The 25,296-nt window shown below is 46.1% G+C and overlaps 1 protein-coding gene across 4 annotated transcripts in view; it reads right to left on the bottom strand.

The window, feature by feature from the left end:
- KDM4B (lysine demethylase 4B) overlaps positions 1–25,296 on the bottom strand; it is a 72,572-nt gene that overhangs the window by 17,629 nt on the left and 29,647 nt on the right. For 2 of the 4 annotated variants that reach the window (XM_032092589.1, XM_032092590.1), the window contains 7 exons: positions 23,725–23,828; positions 20,978–21,115; positions 11,268–11,464; positions 10,772–10,804; positions 6,948–7,117; positions 2,331–2,815; positions 1,746–1,866 (listed from right to left, as the gene is read on the bottom strand). In XM_032092589.1, coding sequence (XP_031948480.1) covers positions 1,746–1,866; positions 2,331–2,815; positions 6,948–7,117; positions 10,772–10,804; positions 11,268–11,464; positions 20,978–21,115; positions 23,725–23,828 — 1,248 coding nt within the window. The remainder of the gene's footprint in view (positions 1–1,745; positions 1,867–2,330; positions 2,816–6,947; positions 7,118–10,771; positions 10,805–11,267; positions 11,465–20,977; positions 21,116–23,724; positions 23,829–25,296) is intronic. The other 2 variants (XM_032092591.1, XM_032092592.1) reach the window with 2 other exon arrangements.

Raw genomic sequence — 25,296 nt, 5'->3', positions numbered from 1 at the left:
TCTCCCTCCCTTTGAAGATTTTTTGACTCTCGGGTTACCTGAAAGGATAAAAGGAACCTGGAGTAAAACATTAATGGCTGAGTTTACATCTCAGATTTTAAATGTTGCCCATAACATATTTGTCAGACAATGTGGAAATTGTATTGTGTTTAATGAATCCCTTTTTTGAGGTGATGAGTGCTGGCTGTGTGGCTCTGTCACATTTCATATGAGGGCTATTTCCTAAAACGTGTCTTATCTTGTTTATTTTTAAGACGTGAACCAAAAACCATGTTTCTCCAAATTTCAGTCGAGGCACATCAGGTGACAGGCCAGGATTAACGATACCAGTGAAATCAGTGAAACCAGCAGCCTAATCCAGAGTGACAGAGAGAGAGAAAAAAGGGAATGACTGTCGCATGTTATCACCTTCACTCCTCCCAGGATGGATCCAGGGGGACACTCGGCTTTCAGGATGGCTCCCACATTGCAAGCAAATGGAAGAGACAAACAATTTGTCTGGGCTGAATCCTTGCGTAACACGTCCCTTAATTTACATGCTCACTGTTCCTCCTGCAGCCTGCAGATCATCCTTGCACATCACTCCCTGAAAAAGCCTGGAGTGCAGAGAGCTGCCTCTATTCCCTGGTGGGGAGGGAAGAATCTGTTTGATCAGATTTTGCCCAGCAGAGCTGTAAATCAGTCCCCAAGAAATGCCAGCTTAAAGAAGAGCTGCTCCTGCTCCACCAGCCAAGTCCCCAAACACCATCCAACAAGTCAAAGCAGTGAGAAGAATCTGCCTAATGAGTATCCCCCAGCACAGAGCTGGTTCCAAGGTCTCACACCAAAACAAGATAACAAGTCTCAGCCGCCTCTCCGTGCTTCACTCCACGTTACACACTTGGAAGGCATCAAATGCATCCTCCTTGGTGAGGAAAGGGAGCTCTGTGTGTACAGGAGAAGCCTTTCCTGCAGGAGGCTGCTCTAAAATCCATGGATATGTTCCCGAAGGAAAGTGAACAGGAAAGATGTTGTCCTTTGGAATGAGGAGTTGTGAGTAGGGACTGCCAGCTACACCCACGTCCCTGCCCCAGCACACAAAAGCTCCTTACTGGGGGCTTGTCCATATTCTGAGTAATCTATAACGTGGGAAAGGCCTCAAAGTGGGAAATTACACACAAAACAGAGTGAAAGGTAAGAATCTTTTCTTTCCCCTTGGTCCAGACTGCCAGAGCATTCACAGGGACTGGAATGTGGGAAAAGAAGAATCAGTGATGTACAGTTAAACACTGAAAAACATTTTAATTTTCATTTCTGCATCTGCCAAGAAAAGTTGGACCCCAACACTGACATGAATTAGGAGCCAACCAAAAGGTTAGAATTGACTTTCCCCACACACATGAGAGCAGATCTGACCTCCACTGCCTCCAAGGGGAACAAACCTCATCCCACTGCAATATCCAAGACAGAGCTTTGCCTTTAAGATTTTATTTTCTGCAAACTCTTTTTTCCCTTTGCCCAAAATGCTGCCTCATTCTGCAGCCAGCAAAATATTTTTCTTGAGTGAAAAAAGGGTGGGAGGTGAGAAGTGACACCTCCCACAGAGGAGTTTTGTTTCCAGCTGGGTTATCAAAATGGGAACATGCTGCATTTCCTACCAGCTAAGTGTAACACACTGAGTTTCAGGCCACCCAGTTTTGTCACAGGCTTCAGCAATTCCTTGGGTCAGACGGGACATCCACACATCCCTGGTGCTGCTCACTCACCCTCGTCACTCGAGGTCTCCTGTTTGACCACGGACAGCGGCGAGCGGGTCGGGGGTTTGCCCAGAGGGTGCCGGCGGCTCTTCTTGATCTCCATCTTCATCTTGGAGAAGGCAGAAGCAGCCTGGAAGGAAGCACAACAAGCTGGATGGGCACCCCAAAGAAGGGAACAGGACAAGAGAGGCAGAGCCCTTGTCAAGAAGAGTTCTTGGATTCACACAGCAAACTTTTCTCTGACTTTTGGCTCAACCACTAAAGCCTTCTGAGCCAACTCCTGGAGCAAATAAAAGCCAAAACTAACTCTTAAGAAGTTGGGTAAACTACAGAGTTTTCTTCAAATCAGGACAGCCTCAGAACATCTGCAAGCTGCCAGTTCCATCAGCTTGTGAAAAGTCTGCTCAAACACATACACAGCTGGGAACTCCATGGAAATCCCAGACTGGTTTGGGTTGGAAGGGACCCTAAAGCCGATCCAGTTCCAACCCTGCCACAGGCCAGCCAGCCACCCACTAGAGCAGGCTGTGTTCCCATCCAGCGTGGCCACGGAACTGTCCCCACCTCGGCCATGGCAACCTGTGACCCACTGACCTCTGCAGTGACCTCTGCGTGCTCCGCCTCGGCGCTCTCCTCGTCCTTGCCGGGGCTCTCGAGCGGGCCCTGCTCGCGCCAGCCCAGGCCCTTCTGCGTGGCGAACTGCTCGAAGGCCTGCTGGCAGGACATGCGCTCCTTGTCGAACACCACCTTCTTGCTGCGGGGCACCACGTACAGCATGGGGATGATGGGCCGCGGTTTGAACTCGTCCTCCTCGGCCGGCGCCTCCGAGGGCTGCACGACGTTCAGGGGGGCCGGGGGCCGGCCCTGCCCCGCGCCCGGGGCTGTTGGTGGCCCTGGTGGCCCCGGGGGCCGCGCTGCCCCCGGCCCATCCTCGGGCAGCGGCTGCTGGGGGGCCGGGGCGGGCCCCGGGCGCTGCACGGGGGGCTGAGGGGCTGCCAGGGGGTGCTGGGGGAACAGGTGCTTCTTCTTCCTCTCGCCCTTCACCTTGGGCGGCCGCGCCTTGGCCTTGCACTCCCCTGCTGGAGAGAAAGGCGACACTGAGCTCCCACGGCTCCTGGCAATGCAGCATTTCTCTCCTTTCTAAGAGCCCAGTGCTGGGCTAGCACGTTCCACCACGGAATTACGGGCGCTCTGAAAGCTGCGCCTCAGCGCTGACCTAGAGAAGCCACTTCAGAAAGAAAATACTTGTGTCATTTCTATGGACTATTCAATTTCTGACTGGAGCACAAAGGCTGCTAAAAGCAATGTTTCCTGGAGGGAAAATACCTAAATCCCTAAGAAACTGGACAGTGTGCCAAAAAACCTGTAATATGTCACATTAGCCATGACTCTGTGTTTCAAGTTTTCTGTCCTCCAAAGTCAGGGGCACAAAACCGTCCACTGGAGTGCAGGAAAGAAACATTTTTGTACCATTAATAAAATATATTTTTTAAACAGTATTTTTTTAATCTTTATGCCTTCCTTTTAGAACCTCTGTTTTTCTGTATATTCATAATGGGCATATTAGCACGGAAATACACAAGTACATGTGTATTGCTGTGCAATATATGAATAAATGTGTATATAAATAAAGACATACATCAGGAGGTGTGCTCAACATTTTTTGCTGATAAGGAGGCACAATCAAAACAGTTTGGAGCCCCCCATTCTGTATCAGTGGTTTGCTGCTCCCTGTACTTGAAAGCACAGCTCTTATCTGGGCATTACCGTGTGTCAATGCACCCAACAGCCCCAGGAAATGAAGAACTGAACAGAGATACCTGAATCATTATTACCCAAAGATTTCTGCTATCAAGTCTTTAAAAAAAATGCTTTTAAAGCATAAATCAGGTACAGCACTGAGCTCAGCTGGATCCTGAGATATCCTTCACTCACGCTCATGTCCTTGTTTCTCCCAGCTCACTGTCATTCAGTTTATCTGCACAGCCCTCATGGATGTGACAACACTTCTTGAGCAGATAAACATCTCAATACTGTCACCAGAGGCAGTACTGGCCTGCAAAAGTCTTCCCCACCTCTCTTCTGTGTAAAGGAATCCACACACTCCCATTTTACAGCAATGATTACAATTCCTGCTCTCCACTGAGGGGGTGTCTCTAGGCTGGGGCAATCAGGGACACCCTGTTCACCCCAATGAAGAATTTTCAGACCCCTCCACTTCAGGCCCACTTCTGGCTACATCAAACCTCACTAGCCCAACCCAAGAATGGAAAATCAGAATAACCACCACACATAGAGGTTTCTGCAGGAAGAAGGGTGAATAATCCCACAATAGGATAAAATCCCTGCTGAAAACCCCTAGGGAACACCTTAACCCCAGCATTTCCCAGAAGTCTGATCACTTTATTTACACTAACTTATAAAAATGGGAAGAAGTCCAACTCAAATAATTATAGTTGTACTCGTGTAGGCAGTCCCTCAGATAAACTGGTTTGTTCTATCACAGAGAAAGGAATATTGAATTTCCTTAGAGAAACAAACATATTGAATGAAAGGCAAATTGGATTTCTCCCCAGTTGCACAAAACCAGATCATATTTACTCTCTATACACTCCAAGAATTCTCTCCCCAACAGCACCACAAATGCCATTCACCAGCTTTATTGACTTCTAAAGGGTAATTTGACAGCAGCTGGCACAGAGAACTGTGCTTGAAAGTTTTTGCATTAAGATGAACAAACGAGTTTGCAAGTGAATCTATGGAATCAGAAGCCAGGAAAAAGGGAGGCAAAATTCCAAGAGTCTATCTGGCTATCCTGAACACTTCTAGGAAGGAAAAGGATCTGAAGGCACAAATGCACAGGTAGGCTAAGAGAGGAATGTCTCTCCTGCCCTTCCACTGCAGGAGGACGGCAGGTGTAGAGCTGGGGCACAAGGAGAGCACGAGTGGCAGTGCTGTGCTGCCTGTCCAGGGACAATCTGAAATCCTCAACAGAGCTCAGGAAACCGAGGAGCAGCTGAGGGAGCTGGGAAAGGGGCTCAGGCTGGAGAAAAGGAGGCTCAGGGGGGACCTTGTGGCTCTGCACAAGTCCCTGACAGGAGGGGGCAGCCGGGGGGGTCGGGCTCTGCTCCCAGGGAACAACAGGACAAGGGGGAACGGCCTCAAATTGCACCAGAGGAGCTTCAGGTTGGACATCAGGACAAATTTCTCCCAGGAAAGGGTGGTGAGGCATTGGAAAGGGCTGCCCAGGGAGGTGGTGGAGTCCCCAGCCCTGGAGGTGGCACTCAGGTTTGCAGGGCCTTTCCTGGGCACAGCCCCACAGGGAAGAGCTGCTGACTCACAGGAGGCATTTCTGCTGCTCAGCACACCCAGACAAGGGCAAAGCCTCAACACTCTCCTTCCTAATGTCCCAAGACAACCTGCTAAGAATTCTGAATATATTAATAGCAACATAATAAATTATGAATATAAAGCTGAGTCATAGAAACCAAAAGTAAACACCATAAGGGATCTGGGTCAGAAATCCTGAAAACCTCAAGTTATAAATACTCAGCTTGTCCAAATAACCAACACAAAGCACGAGACCTACTTTGGAACCATGATCACTTTGAAATCTCATTCTTTCTCCTTCTCAAGGTCATGTCTTCTGGTGTAATAGAAAATCAAGACAAAACAAAACCAGGGAAATAAAGAAAGGAAGTGCAGGAGGTGGGGGAGCAGAATTGCCACGAGCAGGGCCATCCAAACAAATGTTGTTTTCTTCTTCAAAATGAAGCCCTAAGACACTGGTGAGAGGAAATGCAGACAGCAGGATGTGGAAAAGCAGAGAAGTCATTGGGATTTAATTGCTGTATTGCAGTAGGAAAGCTGAATATTTGCTAACAGCCACACCAAGCTGGAGCTTGCTCCAGTGGCACTTCTGCAGTGGTGCTGAAAATAAGCTCTTCCCTCCTGAGCTAACAGTTAAAGAGCTCTTAAGAAGTAGTGGAAGAGTATGATTTGGAAGCCATTCAGCTAGAACAGAGTTTTTATTATTCCTTGGCCATTCTAATGATCTCAGATCTGTCCTTGTCACTTATCTCTCGTCTCCGAAGAAAAATCAGCATTTTCGGGCCATTTATTATAAGCATCAAGTGTTAAACTTGTACAAGAGCTAAGAGCAGACAATTTAACACACTGCTGATGCTTTCAGGCTTAGGGCAATAGAAATTAAGTACCTGCACTGTGCAACAATGGTTCTCCACTCCTTATTTCCCATGAAAAGAGAAAATACACTGTCTAGCTGAGAGACTCTGGACAAAGCCCTCAATTCTCTTCCCAGAGCTTCCACTGATTTCCTTTAAGATCATTATCGAGGTTCTCTAAGCAGTTTGCAGCATCAGTTTCTCCAAAGGCTAAACAAATAATGGGTAAGTACAATAGATGTAAATTAATTCCCTGTAAGCAGTGCTGGAGAAGCCTCCAAGAGGGAGTGAGTGTGCCACAGACACAAAAAACATTTAACCACACATTTGGGGGGAAAGAAGCAGATTTTTTCCTAGCAAGAACTCCAACCTTTTCTACACAGCCAAGAAAAAGGTGCCACAGAAAGAGCCCCCTGCACAATGGGTGTGTTCAGGCCTTGGGACTGAATGTGCAGAAGGAATCCCAAAGGGTTGGGAGTTGTCATGGCCCGGGTTTATTTTCAGCAAAGGTTTTATATTTCATGCAGAGGAAGCTGAAAAGCTTCCCTGCTCCAGCTAAACTTGACAAAACCCAAGTGGGACTCGTGCAGCAGCTGTGGATCCCACCCAAACTGAGGCTCACTGGATTCAGTCTCTGAAAAATGGGAACAAAGGGAGGGGAAGAGGAAAGATTAATTGCACAAGGCAGTGCACAAATCATTCTTTTTCAGAGCAGGATACAAAAATACACTTATTTGTTTCTCTATGAAATAATTTAAAATATTCCTCACATAATATATATTTTTACAGTCCTGTAATAGTTTGGGCCTATAGAATTCTCAAGCCCTGCCAAAAAAGCTATTTGGATTGAATCCTTAAAGAGAGGGAAAAATCAATTGCTGCTGTGAATGATGACATATTTCAGCGAGCAGAGATTTAATATCAGGGAAAACTCTGCTGATATTTCAACAGAAATAAACAGCAGCAGACAGGTTATTTACAGAGATGTTTTAGAGCTCTCCCCAGCTCTTCACTGGTCTGGCCTCACCTTCTCCCTCCATCCCTTTGCTTCTCTCCTCTTCCTCCAGATCCGGCCCCCTTTTCAGCTCCTCTTTTACTTTCACATCTTCCAAGGCAGTTTCAATAGCCATGACATCCCCAAGAGACTTTTGATCCTCTGTTTTGTGTCTTCTGGGTTGACTTCTTTTTCTGTGAGACCTGAAAGTACAGAAGTGTGATTTGACACAAAAGAACAGCCTTCAAAATAGAAAATCATCACTGACTTAAAAAGCTGAATACAAAACAAAAGGATCTTCTTTGGAGGGAAAACACAAGGTAGCTAAAATAGCTACAGGGCAGACGAGATATCTGAAAGGGAACAGATGAACCTTGCATAACACAACATTTAAGATCCATTCACAGCAGCCATTAATTGTCTGGGTTTCCTGAAGAGCTTTTTCCTACCATTACTAATGTAAGCTCACAAGCTGCAGTTAAAGTGATTTTAATTGTGTTTTCAATCTATTTTGCTTGTATTTCAAAATACAGATGAAAACTTGTTTAAATCTCTCTTTCATCCTCTGCCTCCATTCCATTATTTCTTTTCATTCTGTCCGTGCCTCCCTTTGGCAAACTGCTGGAAGTCTGCAAAACATCATCTTCCAGCTCTGAGACATTACCCAGCACTGCCAGCTCCCCAAAACACACTATAATGAATGCTCAGAGCAAAATCAATAGGCAGTCTATGATTTTTCAGCAGTAAATTCAGAAGGTCCAAGGCCTTGAAGAAATCCAACTAAAAAATATGCATATTAATAAGAACAGACAAATACTAACAAGGCAATAGCAATGCTGTTCATTCTTTTTTAAGTCAATGCCACTAAGGCAAAGATTACAGGAGCCACAATGCAAAGAGAAATGGAAATTCAGAAGTCAGGACAAGATTTTTGGTTGGGAACTGTAGGAAGCCAAGTACCCACACAGACACTCCCCACCGCTCAAGAGGGACAGGCAGGGAACACTGGAAGAACAAGAGCCAGAAACTTGTAAGTCAAGACAAATGCAGTTTAATAGGTGAAGGAAAGAATGAAAAAAGAAAGAAAGAAGCCCAGGAAACCCACTCACCACCTCCCCAGGCAGGGCAATGCCCAGCCAGTCCCCAAAAATGGCACCTCAGAAGCCAACCCCCTCCTTCCTCCTCTCTCCCAGTTTTTATTGCTCCCCATAACATTTTATGGCACAGAATTTCCCCTTGGCCACTTGGGGCCAGCTGGGTCCCCTCCCCACCTCTCGCCCACCCCCAGGGTCCTGCTGGGCCAGAGTGGGACAAGATAAAGCCTTGACACTGTGCAAGCAACAGCCAAAACTTCAGAGCCTTATCAGCACTGGGCAGCCCCAAATCCCAGTAACTCCATCCCAGCCAGCCCCAGCACAGGGTTTTTGCAGAATCTATAAAATTGCTCCTTGAATTTCAGGTTTAAATCTAACAAGTTCTCTTTTTCCAAAAGGATTGATTCAGAAACTTGCAATTTTTACCCCATTTTTAGCGTGTAAGCACTTCTTCTTTGGTTGAAAGCAGCATTTTCCTGATGGCCTCACATCCACCATCGTGTGACAAAGACTAAAACACACTTTACTCATCAGCCCCAAAGTCTAGAAAAGCTGAAAAGCAGCTCCCCATCCTCAGAGCCCAGAAAACTCAACTGCTAATTAGATTTGGAGCACAACAGAGTTAAGAGCCCTTAATCAGCTTTTAAACTGACAAAGAAGGGAGAAAAAAATTCAACCTGAGATGAATGATGAATAGAAAAGCAAGTTGATCCATATGCATGGGGACCTCTAATTGCCAGACTCTGAGCAGATGGTGGCCCTGCAAGAAGAGCTGGTGCCTTCACACCTGCAGGACAGTCATTAGCAGGAACAGGGGCTGAACCCAGAAGGATCAGCTCTGCTCTTCACCCATATTCCAAGAACACACCACCTTCCCTGGGAGGGGAAAGTAGGGTGGGAGGTGAAGATAAAGCTGTAAGACTTTGCCATTGCAGCTGGAACTTTCCGTAGCTGAAGGAGGAGCAGAGTCAAGCACTACAAGCTGGTTTTAGCAAAGTGTGTTTTATTCCTGTGGTGTGGAAATGCCAGGCAAAAATTACAGCACAGAGCTTTATACTCACAGGAGAGAAAAAAGATCTGTTTTGCACTGGTCTTCTCACTCAGGGGTTGTGGGGGAGAGGCAGAAAACTCAGCATTTAAAGAAAGTGCTTCCAGAACTACAGGCTGAATGCTGAGCACTTCCAGAAGTGAAGCTGTTCTGTGTCTGACAGAATTCACACACCAGAAATGGGCTGGTGGGGACTGGACTAAAACAGTCTCTTGCTGAAGCCATAAAGTAAACAAAGTTGGGTTTTTCAAGGTAACCAAGTCTGACTGACCTTAGAGAAGAAATAACACCTCTCTGCAGAGTTTAAAAGCTCCATTTTTCCAAGAGAGCTGACAAAAAAGCAGCATTTGTACTCTTTGAAGAACAGAGCACAAAGTGACTTAAATTAAGTAGCTACAACTGTGAAGAGGTTTGGGCAGAGGTGAATCCCATCCCTCCATCCTGCTGAGAAAAGTCAGGCTTCAAGTAAAACGATGTCTTGGAAAGACATAAGCACAGGAGAAAGTACTGCTACAGAGTATTGAACAGCTCCAAAACTGCTTCAGGATAATGCTGGAATAATCCAGGAAACACTGAACAGATAAGCAAAAAAAGTACCTAGATCTTTTGCAATAGGCTCAGGTTGAGAGGGAGGCTTCTCTGCTGGGTAATAGGCTCAGGGAGGGAAAATAATCCTCGGTGTTCATACAGTACCTTACACTGTGCAAACACCAGATACATCAGGAACCCTGACCAGGCACAGGCAGCAAAGAGATTCCCAACTTCAGATGAGGAGGAAACAGCTCCAGGAACCCACTGGGGTTCACTCATTGCCCAGAGAGCACCAAAGGCAACTTCTGGCTCTGAGATTACACTGCTTTTCCTGAAGCTCCCTGCAGCAGGAATAGCTGAAAACATTTTAGGAATACAACATTGCAGGGGTCAGTCTTCTTCCAAACATCATCTTTATGATGTCTTTTGCAGCATAGATTTAGTGGGGCACACACTTCCCCCCTTCAGCATTTGTAAAATAATAATGGACAAATCATTTCATGTAGGAAACACAAGACACAGGACCCCAGTCCAAAGCTCACTGGTAACTGAAACTCCTGGAAGACAAATACCAGTGACAGAGAGACTTTAAGATATTTTAGTTATGCTACTTTGTTCTTTACTATTGCCTAACTAAATCAGCTATCATCCAATTATCAGGTCTTTAAACTTGGGTAACAGGAATGAGAATGATGGAAAAAAGGAGGATATGGAGGGTAAGGAAGAGCACACGCTTTAAAGTGGGCTTTAAAGCCCCGGGATGGTTCCATTTCCTAAAATCTCATTCTTCAAGCAAGCTTGAGGAGGAAGGGAAGTTCTCCCACCAGCTGCCCATGTCCAAAGCACTACAGTACAACGCACTTTGAGTCAGCAGCAGCATTTTTATCAGTGACCAGTTCCCTTTACCCACACCCAGTTACCATCACACATCCCTGCCAGCCCAGCACAGGAACTCAAGAGCGAAAACCAGAAGAGCCACAAGACAGTTGAGGTTCTCCAGTGATGGAAGAGATCACAGAAATCCAAACCAAGATGAAGCCTGAGGAACCTCAAGGCCCAAAGATTTCCCGGAGGCTTTCATGAAAAACTCAGTGACAGAGGAAAAGAGTCCCAGAGTTACTATTTTAAGAAATTTGCCAGGAAAAAGAATGAAGTGATTGAAGTTGCTGAGGGAAGTCACATACCGGTGTTTGTTGTCCTCTTCCTCATCTCCTATCCTATAAAGCAAGATTCCAACAGGAAAAGGTTAGCATGCCAAATTTTAAATTCAAGCATGCTGTAACACAAAAATCACAGACTTGTAGAAAATTAATACAAAGATCAAAGGAAGCACAGAAAGGCATGCATAAAATCCCCTTTGCAACTGATGGGCTTTTTTTAACTCCTGCTTTCTGATCAGTGAAGCTCTAAATGTTCACTATAGATTTTTGTCTTCCAGGATAAGAGATGAGATGTGAGGGGGCACAAGGAGTCCCACTTTGAAAAACATCTGCTTTTATAACATGGAAAGGAAACAGAACCATGAGGGACACATTACTCCAGACAAATTACATGAGGAATTATAAAAAGAACAAATGAAGAAAGGAGTTTGAACTATCTCAAATTAAGAACTGTAGCATTTACAATCTCAGCAATCAAACTCCAGGGCAGGGCTGAGACACAAGCACTTTCTGTCCTTACCTGCGGAGCAGTTTAGCCTTCAGGTCTGCCTTGGTCTCGTTCCAGGCATCGAGCTCTGGGCTGCTCAGAGCCGTGGGTTTCATGTGGTCCAGGACAGCGATGTCCTTTCCCTGCTTCCAGAGGTCGTAGCGCTCGGGCTGCAGCACCCTCACAAACACATCCATGGAGATCTTCACCATGTCCTTGCGGCACGTGCACTGCAAGAGACGCCACACACGTCACACCAGGGACCTTCCCCTTTCTCTGGAGGCAAATTAACTCTCCCCCCAGCTGGCTGAAGAGGGTTTCTGGCAGGGGTCAGTGCTGGGAATGCCTCTGAGGGATGTGTGGCTGTTTCAGCTCTCCATGGAAGCCATTGGCTCTACCTGCTCCTGGAAAACCAGCTGCCGCTCCAACACTCTCCAAGTGTAGTGGAAAACTCTGTTCCCAAGGATTTTGTTCTCCCTCTAAGCCCTCCAACAAACTAAATCTTCCTGGGACTGGCACTGCTCATATCCTGTGCTGCAGACATTAGACACAATTACTCTGCCTGGTCTAACCCAGGTCAGAGTCTGCCCTCAAGCCACGTTCCCTCCATCAGCCTCTCTCTGGCAGAGTTTTCCAGGCTGAAAAGATATTATTGGTATCACTTCATAACTCAGAAAAGCCTTACAGGAACCAAGGCCTGACCTAGAGCACAGGGCAGTTAAACTTCATAATGACACATCCTGACATGTCACAGCAATCCTGCACAAAAGGGAAGAAATAAAAAACCTGCAATAACCACAACCTGCATCCAAACCATCACGTGGGAGAAATGTGCATTATTCATTTCAGCTGGCATATGCTCATTAGAACTAACCTGGAGTTAGACCCCTGTCCTTGCACAGAGAGTACTCACAGGTGGTTTTCCTTGGATATAACCTTTGCTGGGATGAATCAACAGACTGAGTGTAGCAAGGGGATTCTCACCCTGGGCACTGATAGCAGTCTCAAAGAGTTATAAACCTAATCAAAAGAAGGCAGAGGGTGGAAAAGGACCCAGGACCCCCCGGTGCCTCTGGGGGCTGCAGCCACAGCTCTCTTGGGGCTTCTGCTCTAAGGTGCAAAGCTTTGCTTGCATGAAATTGCTTTTCAACTCCAAGCTGAGGCTGAGGTAATTGGAGCCACTTTGCAGGACTGGTTTGGGGTTTTTTTTTTCCACCCTTCCTCCACACCTTTTCAAAACTACTCTATCCATTCTTTTGGCAGAAATGCCTGAAACTAAACCAGCTTCTCCCCTTTGTCCCTTCCCCTTACTAAAAGATTTATGGCCATAGTTGAGACTTCACTGAGAGAGGGAGAGAGAAGAGTCCCTCTGTACGGTTCTGCACTACCCCACATCCTCCAGCTCCTGCTTCCCACTGTGCAGGGACTGGGACTGGTTGGTAACCCAAGTGTACCGAGTTGGAAGGAGCATTTATGGACAGGCACTTTCAGGAAAACTCCATTTAATGAAAAAATGACTGAGGCCAGAAAGGCTGGAAATGCAATTTGGCCACAGCACGGCAGGAACACAGACAGCACCCAGGCTTCCAACTCCAGCCCAGGCAGGAGCTTCCCACAGCACCTCCATCAGTCCTGGTTTAAGGGATTGAGCAGATTTTCCTTAAGAAAGTTTAAAAGCACCCGTGCAGTGCTACAAAGAGGAACACAGAACAGCATCCCCAGGGGATTGACCTCCTCAGAGGCTGAAAAATGGCTTAAAAGGGGAACGCTGCGTTTTGTGATCCTGACCTGGACTCAAGAGGTGCAGCACAGACACATTCAAGCCTTCAAACCCAGCCAGAAAATCCTGAAGCACTCGGGGCCAGAGGTCTCCAGAGCAGTTTCCAACCAGCAGCAGCTCCAGAGTCTCCCCCAGCTGCACCCGCTGGTCAGTCCTGGAGAACCCCCACGCTGAGCTCCGGGGATGCTGCTGGGCTGGGACTCAGCACTGACACCACGGCCTCCATCTCCCACATCCCACAGCCTGCAGTAGCCAAGCTCTTTTCTTTCCACAAATCTACCATGATGTATATTTATATTTCAATTTTAATTTAATTCTATTGCTTTCACACCAGCAAGCATGAATAATTTACAAAGCCTCTTTCCTCTGGGGCTTCTTCCGGACCGTACAGTGATATTTCCTCAGCTGCTGCAGTTGTGTCACAGCCACATTCCCAGCAAGGCCAGGGTCTTTTTCCATACCCTCCCCTCAGACAGCAGTGAGAGCCTGCTGATGCTTCCAATACAGCTGGAGAAGGGAATGCTCTTGTGTGCGTGAAAGAGCTGGGAGAGGGAGAATGGGGGAGACCAGGAGGAGAATGAGGGTAGAGAAGGGCAAGAAATTGCCTTTGCAATGAATTCCCTGCTCTGCTCCATTACAGCAGGACAAAAGCAGTAAGGTTGTTTCCTGGCAGTGATCTCCAGCCCCACACCTGCCTTCCCCCTTCCACATACACAGAGCTGCATTTCTTTCAAAGTATTTAACTGTGGTCATAAACACGTGTATTTCCTAAAAGACATTATGCCTACACCCCCCATCTCTGTCCATCCCCACCCCAATTTCTGCAGGATATATTCTCCCAAATTCCCTCAGATTCCAACACTTTTATATCCCAGTATTACTAAACTTTATAGAAAAAAAGAATGAACATATCAACACTAAAATACCCCCACTGAGGAGAGATATGAAACCTCGTTTCCTTTACATGAGGCAAAACTGAACCACAAAGCTCCATTTTGGGAATTCACAGAGTTCCTATGGATCAATAGCCCTGAGAAGGATTTCAGGGTGACACGATCACCCAAAGCACAGGACTGAATGGCAACACAAACGTTTTGTTGTGTCCAAATGACAAATGTGTCCAAATTTTGTTGTGTCCAAAAGGTGAGAAATTCCAGGAGCTCTGAGATCTTACCCAGCCCCTTCCCCTCTCTCCTCCATCACTCCGGGTCTGGCTGCCAGACCCCACTCCTGGGAACAGCAGGGCTGGCAGAGCCACAGATCAAACAACAGAATAAACAACAGAATTCTCATAACTGGGATCTCCAAGGACCAACTGCAAGTCCTGAAAATGGGAGTGGAAAAAAATCAAACTGAAAATCAACCCAGCTTTAGGGTCAGTTCTTTGCGTTCGGTTACAGGGGAGCTGAGACCCAAAAGATCAACAAGAGAGGAGTTCCATATTCACCAAATCTGTGGAACTTCACTTATTCCACCTTCTGAAGGCTTTTCCCAGCCTCACCTCTCCTTTTCCACAAGTTCATGGTTTTATTAACCATAAGGACATGGAAAAATACTGTAAGGAAATGCACAATTAAAGCTTTTTCCAGAATAAACCCCAGCGTTCTTCCTTTCCTCATTATTTTATTATCTGCTACTCTAATTTGGAGCCTGTGGTAAAATATGTGATCACACCAGGAGCCCTGTCCCATCAATTCCAACTCCAAGACTGATAGTGGGGAATTTGTGGCTATTGAACGTACAACCATTATCTTATTTGCAATATTTTTTAACATAAAAACACAAATAAGTCTATATAAAATAACAGTCAAATAAAATGACTGTCTCCTTGAAGTCATAAAATCAAATGATATATGGAAAAGCACAGACTCATTCAACTTCAACCTTCAGCAACAGTTTTGTGTGGATATTTCCCTCAATTCCCAACTATTAACACTGAACTGAACCTCAGCAGTTCCATCACATAGGAAAGGTTAATGGAAAATAAGCCTTTTCCTTATGCAGAAATAGTCACCAAAATTACATATTTAAAGTGGCACCTCTGGTTTTCATGGAAAAAACCCTTCATATTCAGATGAAAGCAGTTGATAAGACTCAGCTGAGCCTCCCACTTTGCCTTAATGGAAATTTATCCATCACAAAACCCAACATGCTCAAAATTGAAGTTCTTTCAGCTTTTAAATGCCAGGCCAAAATCTTTGCTGAAAGCTTTTCTATCTGCTTTTCCATAACAATGAAGCCTAAAAGCAAGTTCCTGGGAAAGAGGGGTGGTTCTGTGAAAAGGCAGTGGAGAAACTCTCGCTGTTACAGGAACACACTTTGCCCTCAGCCTCTCCCTGTAAACTCCCAGGTCGAAGCAGAGAGTTTCAGCTTTTGGGAGAAACAAGCCCCCAGTATAACCACTGCTTCTAAGCAGCAGCAATCCAGTTTGTTCCCATGTTACAGATGAGCTACTGAGATCCAACAGGACAGAAAAAACAGTTTGGGGCTCCGGTTTCCTTTTCCTTCCACTCAGTCAGTCCAAGTACGCTCCTGAAAGATGAGTGGCAGAAATTCTGTGAGTAAGTAAGGAGTTAAACTTTGAGGAGAAGAAGGAGGAAAAGCCCAAAGTGCATAGTTTGTGTGTTTAATGGTTGGTGGTTGGAAGCTTGTGGGAAAGAAGATGAGCCTTGACCCCCCGTTTGCAGAGTAATTACTGGCATCAACAACAAACCAGTTCATTAGGAAACCCACTGGAAACCCTTCCCAGAGCTTCATAAACAAAACAATTAGGCAAAGATTTCCATGGACTCCCCCTGTCCCTGGCTGCAGGGCACGATTCCTCCCTGCCTGCTTCCTTGACTGCTCCCGAAACGCTCGGTGCGGATTCCCGGGGTGCAGGAGTGGGGGGAGCAGCCAGGAGGAGTCAGAGTCACCCCACTCCCCTCAGACACAGCATTTGTGTGTGACAGAAACGCTCTGGGACTTGTTCCAGCCTAAGCAAATAAGATAACCCATCCCAACACCCAGAAGGGCCAGGCCAGAAGGAGCTGGTGACACCCCTCCATCCACAGGGACATCGGCCACCCCACCCAGCAGCACCCCCAGCACTGGAATCCTGGAAACCCCAGCAAACCCAGGCATTTATTCTGCCCACAGAACTCAAAGTGTTCTTCCTTCATTAACAAAAATTGTGCCAAGAACCTCCCAGCCAGAACTCCAGAAGAGGAGCTCAGAAAAGAGCTGATAAAACAAAGCTTCCAGACAGTTTCCAAAAAATAACCGTCCCCTTTCCACCTCAGCAAGAAAAAAACCTGTAAAAGCTCCTTTGTCTTGCACAGAATCAAGAGCAGAGGTGTTTACAAATAATACAATAAAATAAGTATGAGGAAAGGTGGAAGAATTTGTATAAGAGCAACTTTGAATCTGTCTGACAAAAATAAACCATGGAAATGTTATTCCATAATAGATTTCTTTAATGTATTCTAAGCTTAAAAGGTCTAATTAGAGTAAAACAGCAATTTTGAATGTCTGACAAAAATAAACTATGGAAATGCTATTTCATAATAGATTTCTTTATGTGTTCTAAGCTTAAAAGGTCTAATTAGAGTCAGTTGAGGCACAGACTCAAAGTAATGAAAAAATACAATTCTGATTTGCCTTATTTTGGGGACCAGTTTTGCAGTATTATCAAACAGGTTTCTGCAAAAACCTCACAAGTTTTATTTTCTTGGGAAATACAGACAGATTGAGGGAAAAATCTACTAAAACGTGAATAGTAAGAAGAAAGCTTCGATTTTACCTGGAAAATTACATGCTAGGCAACTCTAAATCACAGATATTCCAAGTGTAAATTTGAGATTATTTCAATATTATACACATAGTACAGAAAAAATGAGTGAGCAGAAGGTTTAGAAGCAACAAATCACGTAAAAGATCCTAGGCTGGGATCCAAAAGGTCCCTTCTCTTGGCAGTCCAGTAAAATCCAAAGGGAAGAGTTTTATTTGTGTCCCCCTTCCCCAAATGAGAGAGCAGCAGAGCAGGAGTGCTCTGGAGTGAGGGGTTTGATGGGAACACTGCCTGGAGGAGCTGAAGGCTGCTTATTTCAGACCCTAAAATGCAGGATTTGGGCAGGAAGGGCAGCCTGACCCCATTTTATGTTGAGAGAGAGAATTCCAGCAGTTTCTCTGGAGCAAACAGGAGATAAAGGAAGGCATGAAAGTGGCACCAGCAGGAGCCCAGACCTGCTCCAGGAGTGGCTGCACTTAACTGAGAGCAAAGTGCAGAAATCGTTCCCCTCCCATCCACTTATTTTCAGTCCAGTTTGCCAAAGAAGTAGAAAAGCTGAGCTGGGATTTGAATTTCTGCTAAAACTGTACACTCTGAAAGGGTCTTTCTGAATGGCAGGGGACTCACAGGCCACCTCGACTGGAGGAAGGGCACTTTCCTGAAACCCCTGGTTTAAAAGAGTTGTTTGGGCAAAGACTCAGCTCTTAAAATCCTCTGGCTGTCGGTGGTGGCATCCAAGGGTTTTCAGAAACAAAAAGCCAGGAATGCAGAGAGGCACTGCAGGCTCATGGTGCAAAATAAAAAGAAATTTTAAAAAAAAAAAGGTAAGGAATGAAAATTATAATTTCCTGTTTTTAACCCAGCAGCTCTTTTCAACAACCAAACAGAAAAAAAATATGACAAAGGGAGACAAACGACTGAGGAACTCCAACTACAGAGAACAAAGGGAAATATTTCTCCCTAATTTCTAAGCCCTGCATATGCAGGCAAACATTAACTGTAGTATATTCAAATAAATCCATTCCTCCTCAGCTGTACCATTGAATCAGGAATGCTGAAGTCCAAAGCAAATATTTGGATTACAGCTGACTCTGAAACATGGTGCCAGGATCTCCAGCGCTGTGAAAACCCCTTTGAGCTCCTTTCCTCCGGCTCTCTGTTTGCTGTGCCCTGCGCCAGTGACACCCGCTCAGACAGGATTGCATCTCCCAAGGAGCTTTCCCTGCCAGTGTCTGGTCTGCAAAGAGCCCAGAATGAACTCCCACCAGTCACATGGCAAGACCTGGTGGCAGCACACCAGGGCTGTCCCTGGGAGCCCCACGATCAGCTGAAGGTCTCTCCCACCCCTGAACGAGGATCTGCTGCTCAGCCACGGCTTTTCCCAAGGATCAGGTGGGAGAGACAAGCTGAGGTTGGCCTCAAAGTCACCTTGGCTGGGAAGGAGTTAGCTGCAGCACGAGGCTCCTCCAGGACAGATGGAGACATTTACATCGGCAATAAATGGGAGAACAGTTAAAAAGCTGTTATTTCCTGCACTTCTGGGCACAATGTCCAGCTGGAGGCAAGACATCCGCCTCCCAGTGGGGCACCAGCATGGAATTAAGGCTGTGAAGGAGGATGTCATACCCTTCCTCTGGATCTGAGGAGACTGACACAGGACTGACTCACTGACTGACACAGTCCTGAAGATTTCTGCACATCACGAAAGACAACATGAAATTTGTCTGTCACAAACCACACTCAGCACTGGGGCTGGAGGAGCAACTAAAAGGAGAATCAGAAAATCAGACCCAAGGGGCAAAAGCTCCTGTTCTAGCTAAAAACCCAAGGAGAGAAAGACTCCAAAACCTCAGGCCAGGTTCTCAAAAAGCTTTGAGCCAAACAGGACAGCTTAGATTATTCACTTGGTATTCACCAAACCAATTTCCACGGTAATCCTGGTTACTAATTTACAGACACAAGTGGATTTACCCGCTCTTAGTTTCCCACACAGCTCTGCAGCCATTGCTTTTTTTTTTTGCTTTTTTTTTGCTAATACTGACACTCATTCTACAATTAGAGCAGGCCCAGTGTCTCTGAAGCTGATCTTTACACTCCAGGCTGATTATTCTGTATTTTTTACAGCCCAGGCAGGTTCTCTGTGGAATGCAGAACATTGCACCCATCTGGCAGGCAATTACCACAGCTCTGCCCTCCGAGGTGAACCATTACCTTCCTCTCTTCCACTGCACCACTGACACACACAGCTCTCAGCAGAGCACAATCCAAATCTCCTCCCCAGGATAATGTCCAGGAGAACATTACAACTGGCTAATTATGAACCTTGCCTTGTCCTCGGTCTCCTGAGTGCTGGCAGGACAAGAGAGCTGTGCTGGTAACCCAAGGAAAGGAGAGAATCACCCCAGGCAGCTGGGTCAGTGCAGGAAGAGCAGGAAGAGCAGGTGCCTGCAGAGCTTTGCCCAGCTCAGAGCTCCCAAGAACTTTTATAAACGAGTGTATGATAAGAAAAAAGACCCCAAACCTGCCTGCATGTGAGTAAGGATAATCTATTGTGCCTGGAAGCATACAAATCAATAAAGCCATTTTTTAAATATAGGAAAGCTGCAGTAGCTAACTAAAAATCACACACTCAAGGATCGTGGAATGGGTTGGGTTGGGAAGGACCTTAAATCTCATCTCATCCCACCCCTGCCAGGGGCAGGGACACCTTCCACTACCCCAAGGTGCTCCAAGCCCTGTCCAGCCTGGCCTTGGGCACTGCCAGGGATCCAGGGGCAGCCCCAGCTGCTCTGGGCACCCTGTGCCAGGGCCTGCCCACCCTCGCAGGGAGGAATTCCCTCCTGATGTTCCCTCCCCACAGAGGTGCAGGCAGCTCCAGTGCACACCCTCAGCTGATACTTCCTTAGGTCCCTCCTTAATCTCAAATGAGATTTAAACAAAGCTTTGCCCTCACTGCGTAACAAATCCCCCCCTCAGCTGGGACCCCCAGTCAGGTATCCCAGGGTTAATTAACATGTGATTTATCAACCAGGAAGCTCAGAACGGACAAGTGCCACAGAGTGCAATGGGAATAAATTGGGCATCTCCTTCCACACTTCCACTTTGTGTCCCCAGATCTGCTCCAAGCTCTGCTGCTGCTTGTTCAGTAATTTCATGCTACACTGCTTAACAATGTAAGCATGGAGGCTCCATCTAAAACTGCACTTCCCAAATGTCACTTGTTCGTGAACACATGGCTGAACCCAAAATTGCTTTTAATATTCGAGTGGTGCCTGCTGGCTCTGTTGTAGTTAAGGGTCTGTCTGAATTTCCATGATAAACCCCATTTTCTGGGGTGTAATACCATGACCACTCACTACACATAAACCTGCTCTACAAGGTCACAGCAGACAAACATAATTTTTTACATTTTTAAACCAAGGTTGCTTGGCTGTTTTTGAGTTTCAGACACTTGACACCGATTTGAGGCCCCTTAGGGTTTAAGGTTTTTCTTACCATCCCTTTAACTCCAGAACAAACTCAAACATATGACCCATGCCTGGAAGTGTCCAAGGCCAGGCTGGATGGGGCTTGGAGCAACCTGGGACAGTAGAAGGTGTCCCTGCCCACAGCAAAACTTCCCAGATTCTACTGAATGAGCTTCGCTGATCAGTTATCTGCAGACTTCAAACCAGCAGAGTACGAGTGCTGTCACAAACCAAAGTAACAAAGCACACCAGAAATCTGCCCTAATGAGAAATAACCACACAAACATAACTCTCCAAACTTAACTGGGTGCACAGATTAGAGGAATTCCGGTATCTTCAGAATGCTATTACCACAGTGCTATTAAAGCTTAAAAGTATTTCCAGCTTATTCCTTCCCCTCCAGTGTGTACTTAATGAGTTGTATTCAGTCACATCAGTCACCTTATTCACTCTGAAATGCAGTTTGGATACATCAGAAAACTAATCCCAATTTACCAATCCCAAAACAACCTGTTCACAAGGTGAATGTAACACTTGAGAAATTCATTCCTACACCCTCAGAACAAAACCAATTATCGAGGCAAAACCACCAATGTGGGACAGTGAGAGAGCACGTCCCAAAGCAGTGGCATTTTCCACATTGTCCTTAGGAATAAGGACAAACAACACTGCTCTGTGTTCCATGAGCTGGTGGTTTCCACCAGCCCCTCATCCCAGCTGATCCCACCTGTGTTGCCATTTTCCCGTAGTCAATCCAGCGCAAAGTGGCGAAGTTGGTCGACTCGGCACAGTTGAAGCCGTGATTGAAGCCAGCGTGGTAACCATAAGGGAATGTGATCATAAACTCCCCAGCTTCCTGGGTGATCTGAAAAACAAAGGAAAAGGGAGGAGACACCCCACAGGTCACTTAATGCAGCAGCTTGAGAACAGAGACCTATTAAAAAACCCCACTGATTAAATCTCTTTCCACTGGAGGGTCGGCAGAACAGTCATTGCCAGCTCTTGGCTGAGCCTGGAACGATTCCTGGTGAACTGCAGGAATACTCAAGTATTTCTCTTAAGGGAAAAACTCAGAACAGTGGATGGAAGGGGTGACATGATCTGAACTATTTACACCTGCAGGCTCCAGTTACAAAAGGGTCTCAGGCTGCAACATTCCAAGAGATCAATAAATCTTTGACATGACCGCTTTGGCTCACGGCAGCTCCAAACCTTCACTCTCACCCCCATGCCAGAGCAGCCAAGAGCCCTGGATTTCCCTCCTAACATTCCCTCTGCATGGCAGGGTCCTTCTGAAGCACCTCCTGCCCTTCCCTGTGTTTATTTCCCCACTCACATTTATCAGCCTCACTCCCACCTGTTCACCCAAAAATCAAAGACCCGAAAAATTACAGCCCATCTTTTGTCTGCTTTGGGAATTGTTCAGAGCAGCTGTGGCTGCCCCACCCCTGGCAGTGCCCAAGGCCAGGTTGGACGGGGCTTGGAGCAGCCTGGGACAGTGGAAGGTGTCCCTGCCCATGGCAGGGGTGGCACTGGATGAGCTTTAGGGTCCCTTTCAACACAAACCATCCTGTGACCCTACTTTAATAAACTTAAAACAACAATAAGCATAATGGACATTATTAATAAGGGTTGAACTCTACAGATCACAGCTGGAACCAGCAGGCCAATCAATCTGCGATGCTTCTAAAAAATCCTCTTTTTACATCTTACGCAGAAAAACCATTGGGGAAAAAAGGAATTTAATTGTTAAGAGAATGGCCTGAACCATGGGAGCAACTCCCAGCCCAGCTGCCCCTCCTGCAGCAGCACCTCCCCTCCACGGGGTATGGAAGAGGCAAAGCTTGACCTTCACTGTCTTTCCAGCCCAGAAGTGCTGACAGACCTCTCACAGCTGTCACAGGCCAAGCAATTCCATTTGGATCCCTTCCCACCAGCCATAACTCACACCCCAGCAGTTCAGAGCCCACAGAGACTCCAAGGGACTTGCACTTCCAAACACAGGGATGGAGCCAAATGGAAAATGTAAACAGACAGAAGTTCAAACATTTCCCCCCTTGGCTGGGCCAACATCTGAACTTGCTGATGTCATTAACATTAGAAGAATAATTTCAAAAATAGGGAATAAAAGCTGCTGTGATAGACAAGAAGCTCCTTCAGGATTTCAGGAGGAGGTGCTGAAGTCCAGCCTGCACCCAGCCCCATGGAGCATCCTGCATCCATCCCTTCCATAAATCCCAGCAGTGCCACTCTGCTGGCTTCAGAAGATGAAAAGATTATGTTTCTGTCAGTGACTGCACATCCTGGTGTCTCCATTTCAAGCCCACATCATCCATGGCACTGCTGTCAACATTATCCCACAATAAATTAGAAAACACTCCAGATGATGGATAGGCCATGCAGAAAAGTAATAACTATTGAAGGAAAGCCAGCACAAACTGCCACTCATGGAGAAAGCCCCAAATTTACTGACTTCTGCAAGCTCTTGAGGAATAAATGGAGAAATCAATAGGAGATTACAGAAATACACATTTTTAATTATTAAAAAGCCCTAGTATTGATCTGTTTCTTTTTTTCCAGAACAGCATTATAGAGATTTATAAATGCTGCCTATTCACTTCATTGAAATCTGCCAAGAATTTGGATGCAGGGATCCTATCTCTATTCCTCAGGAAAAATAGCACTTGTTCCCTGTTTGTGAATAATAGTGATCCTCCTTTGACAGCCACTATTTCAGGACAGGGCTTGGAGCAGCCTGGGACAGTGGAAGGTGTCCCTGCCCATGGCAGGGGTGGCACTGGATGGGCTTTATGGTCCCTTCCCACTCCATGATTCCATGAAACCAGTTTGGAGCAGGCATCTTTGACACTTCTCACATCCACAGGCAGCTCTGGCTCCATGTGCTGGGAACACCCAGCAGCAGCAGCAGCAGCAGTTTGACTGATTCTGCACAGATACAAATCCCTGTAACCACACTTGGCTGAGGAGATTTACTTCTTGCCACAAGACTTTAAGAATAAGCACATTAAAACGATCATACCAAACAAACATGACCCCTCTTTTCAAATCAGGGCTTAAGAGCTGCAGGGATCCTTCCAGGCTTACAGCAGCACGAGCACTTACACAACAGGGAACCAGCACAGGCAGCTCCACTTTGGGTCACACTGGATCCACAAGAAAACAAAGAAGTGTTCCTGAATCACCGGCGGGTTTTACTCATTAGCTCGTCCCTCTCTACCTGAGAGGCTCCCTAATTGCCAGAGTTTGTTCAGTGACAGCTTTTCTTCACTTCACAGTGTCTCAGCCAAACCCCAAATCCTTTTTCCAGGCAGACCTGGTTTGAACTGATGGGATGCACTCAGCATAATAATGCCCCTTAGAAATCCCCCAGTGGCTGGTGCTGAATTGATTCCTCAGGAGAGAGGTGCTGTGCTGCCAACAGCCTGCAGGGTCCCTCTGCAGCCCTGTACATACCCTGTCAAAGGGAATCCCGTATTTCTTCAGGATGGAGGGAGAAATGAGGGTCATCTTGTGACGGAGGAAAGCATCACATCCCTGAGAGCTTCCTGGGAAAAATCCTGTGGACACATTCAAAGGAGGAGCATCACTATAGAGCTGCTGGACTGCTCTTGGGAAAACAATAGTATTTGTTAGATTCCAGTTCAATCTGCCCTACATATCACCTCCTAAAGGGAAAACATGTTAATATTCAGTGAGAAGAAAGGAAAGGAAACATCTCCATCCCAGGCAGAGGCAGGAGGGACACGTTCACAGTGGTCACCAGCAAGTGGCAGAGGCAGCAGGACCTGACCCAGTCAGCACCTCAGCATGGTTAAGTGTTAAATTCTACCCAAGATCCACACTGAGCTATTAAAACAAATCACAAATAATTAAGGAAACTAAAGTAGTGGTAAACACTGACCAAACCACTCAACGGCAGCTCAGCCAATGTAACCCCATTTTCCTCAAGATCATGTCTTTCCCTCCAAGGGGGTGATTCCATAACAAACTGTGTTTATAGGGACTCAAACCCATCACAGTTTAGGAAAACAAATAACCCAAGCTCTGGAACCAAAACTGATTGATGAGACATAATGGAAGGGGTTTCAGAAAGTCAAAAGGATTACTGGGTTCCAGGTTTTCTTCTATTTTTGTACTAAAAGCATTTCAATTAAAGTTATGACTGTCTGCTACCCAGTCTGTCGTCCCTCTCTGCAGTTCCTCTTTTTAATGCACAGTTTAAGTGGCTCTCATTAAAGCCACTAATAAAGAAGCACATTTTAAGTGATTAGCACCAATAACATGGCAACACATTAACATTCTCTCCATGGGCTCCATGGCTCTCCCAGTGAGCCCATTTACAGCTCAGCTATTCATTTTCCATATTAATTGCACACTCATTTCTCCATAGTACACTTCTCCCCACTGATGTACAGGACAGGGGAATGGCCAGGCAGCAATACTGGCTCTTTGCAGAGTTAAATCATCACCCATCCCAGCTTCCAGAGGCAGGAAACTAAAGACCAGACCATTGATAATTTGCTCCTGGTTTTACAGCACAAACCATCCCCGTGCCTCAAAATTGATCATCCGTAAAAATTAGTTACAAACAGCAAGAAACTTATTATTGCTGCTGTCAGACTTGGAGTGGTATTTCAGAGTCTGCAGAACACAAGTCATCTGATTGATTGACTTCTTATAAAAATTACTTTTTTCATCTATTAAAACCTGGCAAATGACTGTAGCTTTGAAATGAAACATTTCTGAGCAGCCATTTCCAGTATTATTTGTATTTAGGGATCATGGAGCTCAGAGCCCAGGAAAACAACACCACCAAGCCCCGGGACACTCATCCCCACTCATTCTGCATTTACCCCACACAATCAGTTGCTCCCCTTGACACCCTGGAGTGTGACACAGTCAGACTGTCAGCAGGAAAAGGCACTACAGGAATTTGCCTGTTTTCTGGGAAATCAGCATTAGAACTTCTTTTCTTTTGCATCAGAGTAGAGTCTTCCAGATTTTCCTGCCTGCTCCTACCTTCAC

This window comes from Corvus moneduloides, chromosome 28 (genome assembly GCF_009650955.1).
Source record: "Corvus moneduloides isolate bCorMon1 chromosome 28, bCorMon1.pri, whole genome shotgun sequence".
Lineage (NCBI taxonomy): Eukaryota > Metazoa > Chordata > Aves > Passeriformes > Corvidae > Corvus > Corvus moneduloides.
The sequence above is the reverse complement of the archived record's forward strand: the minus strand, read 5'-3'. Positions and strand labels throughout refer to the sequence as shown.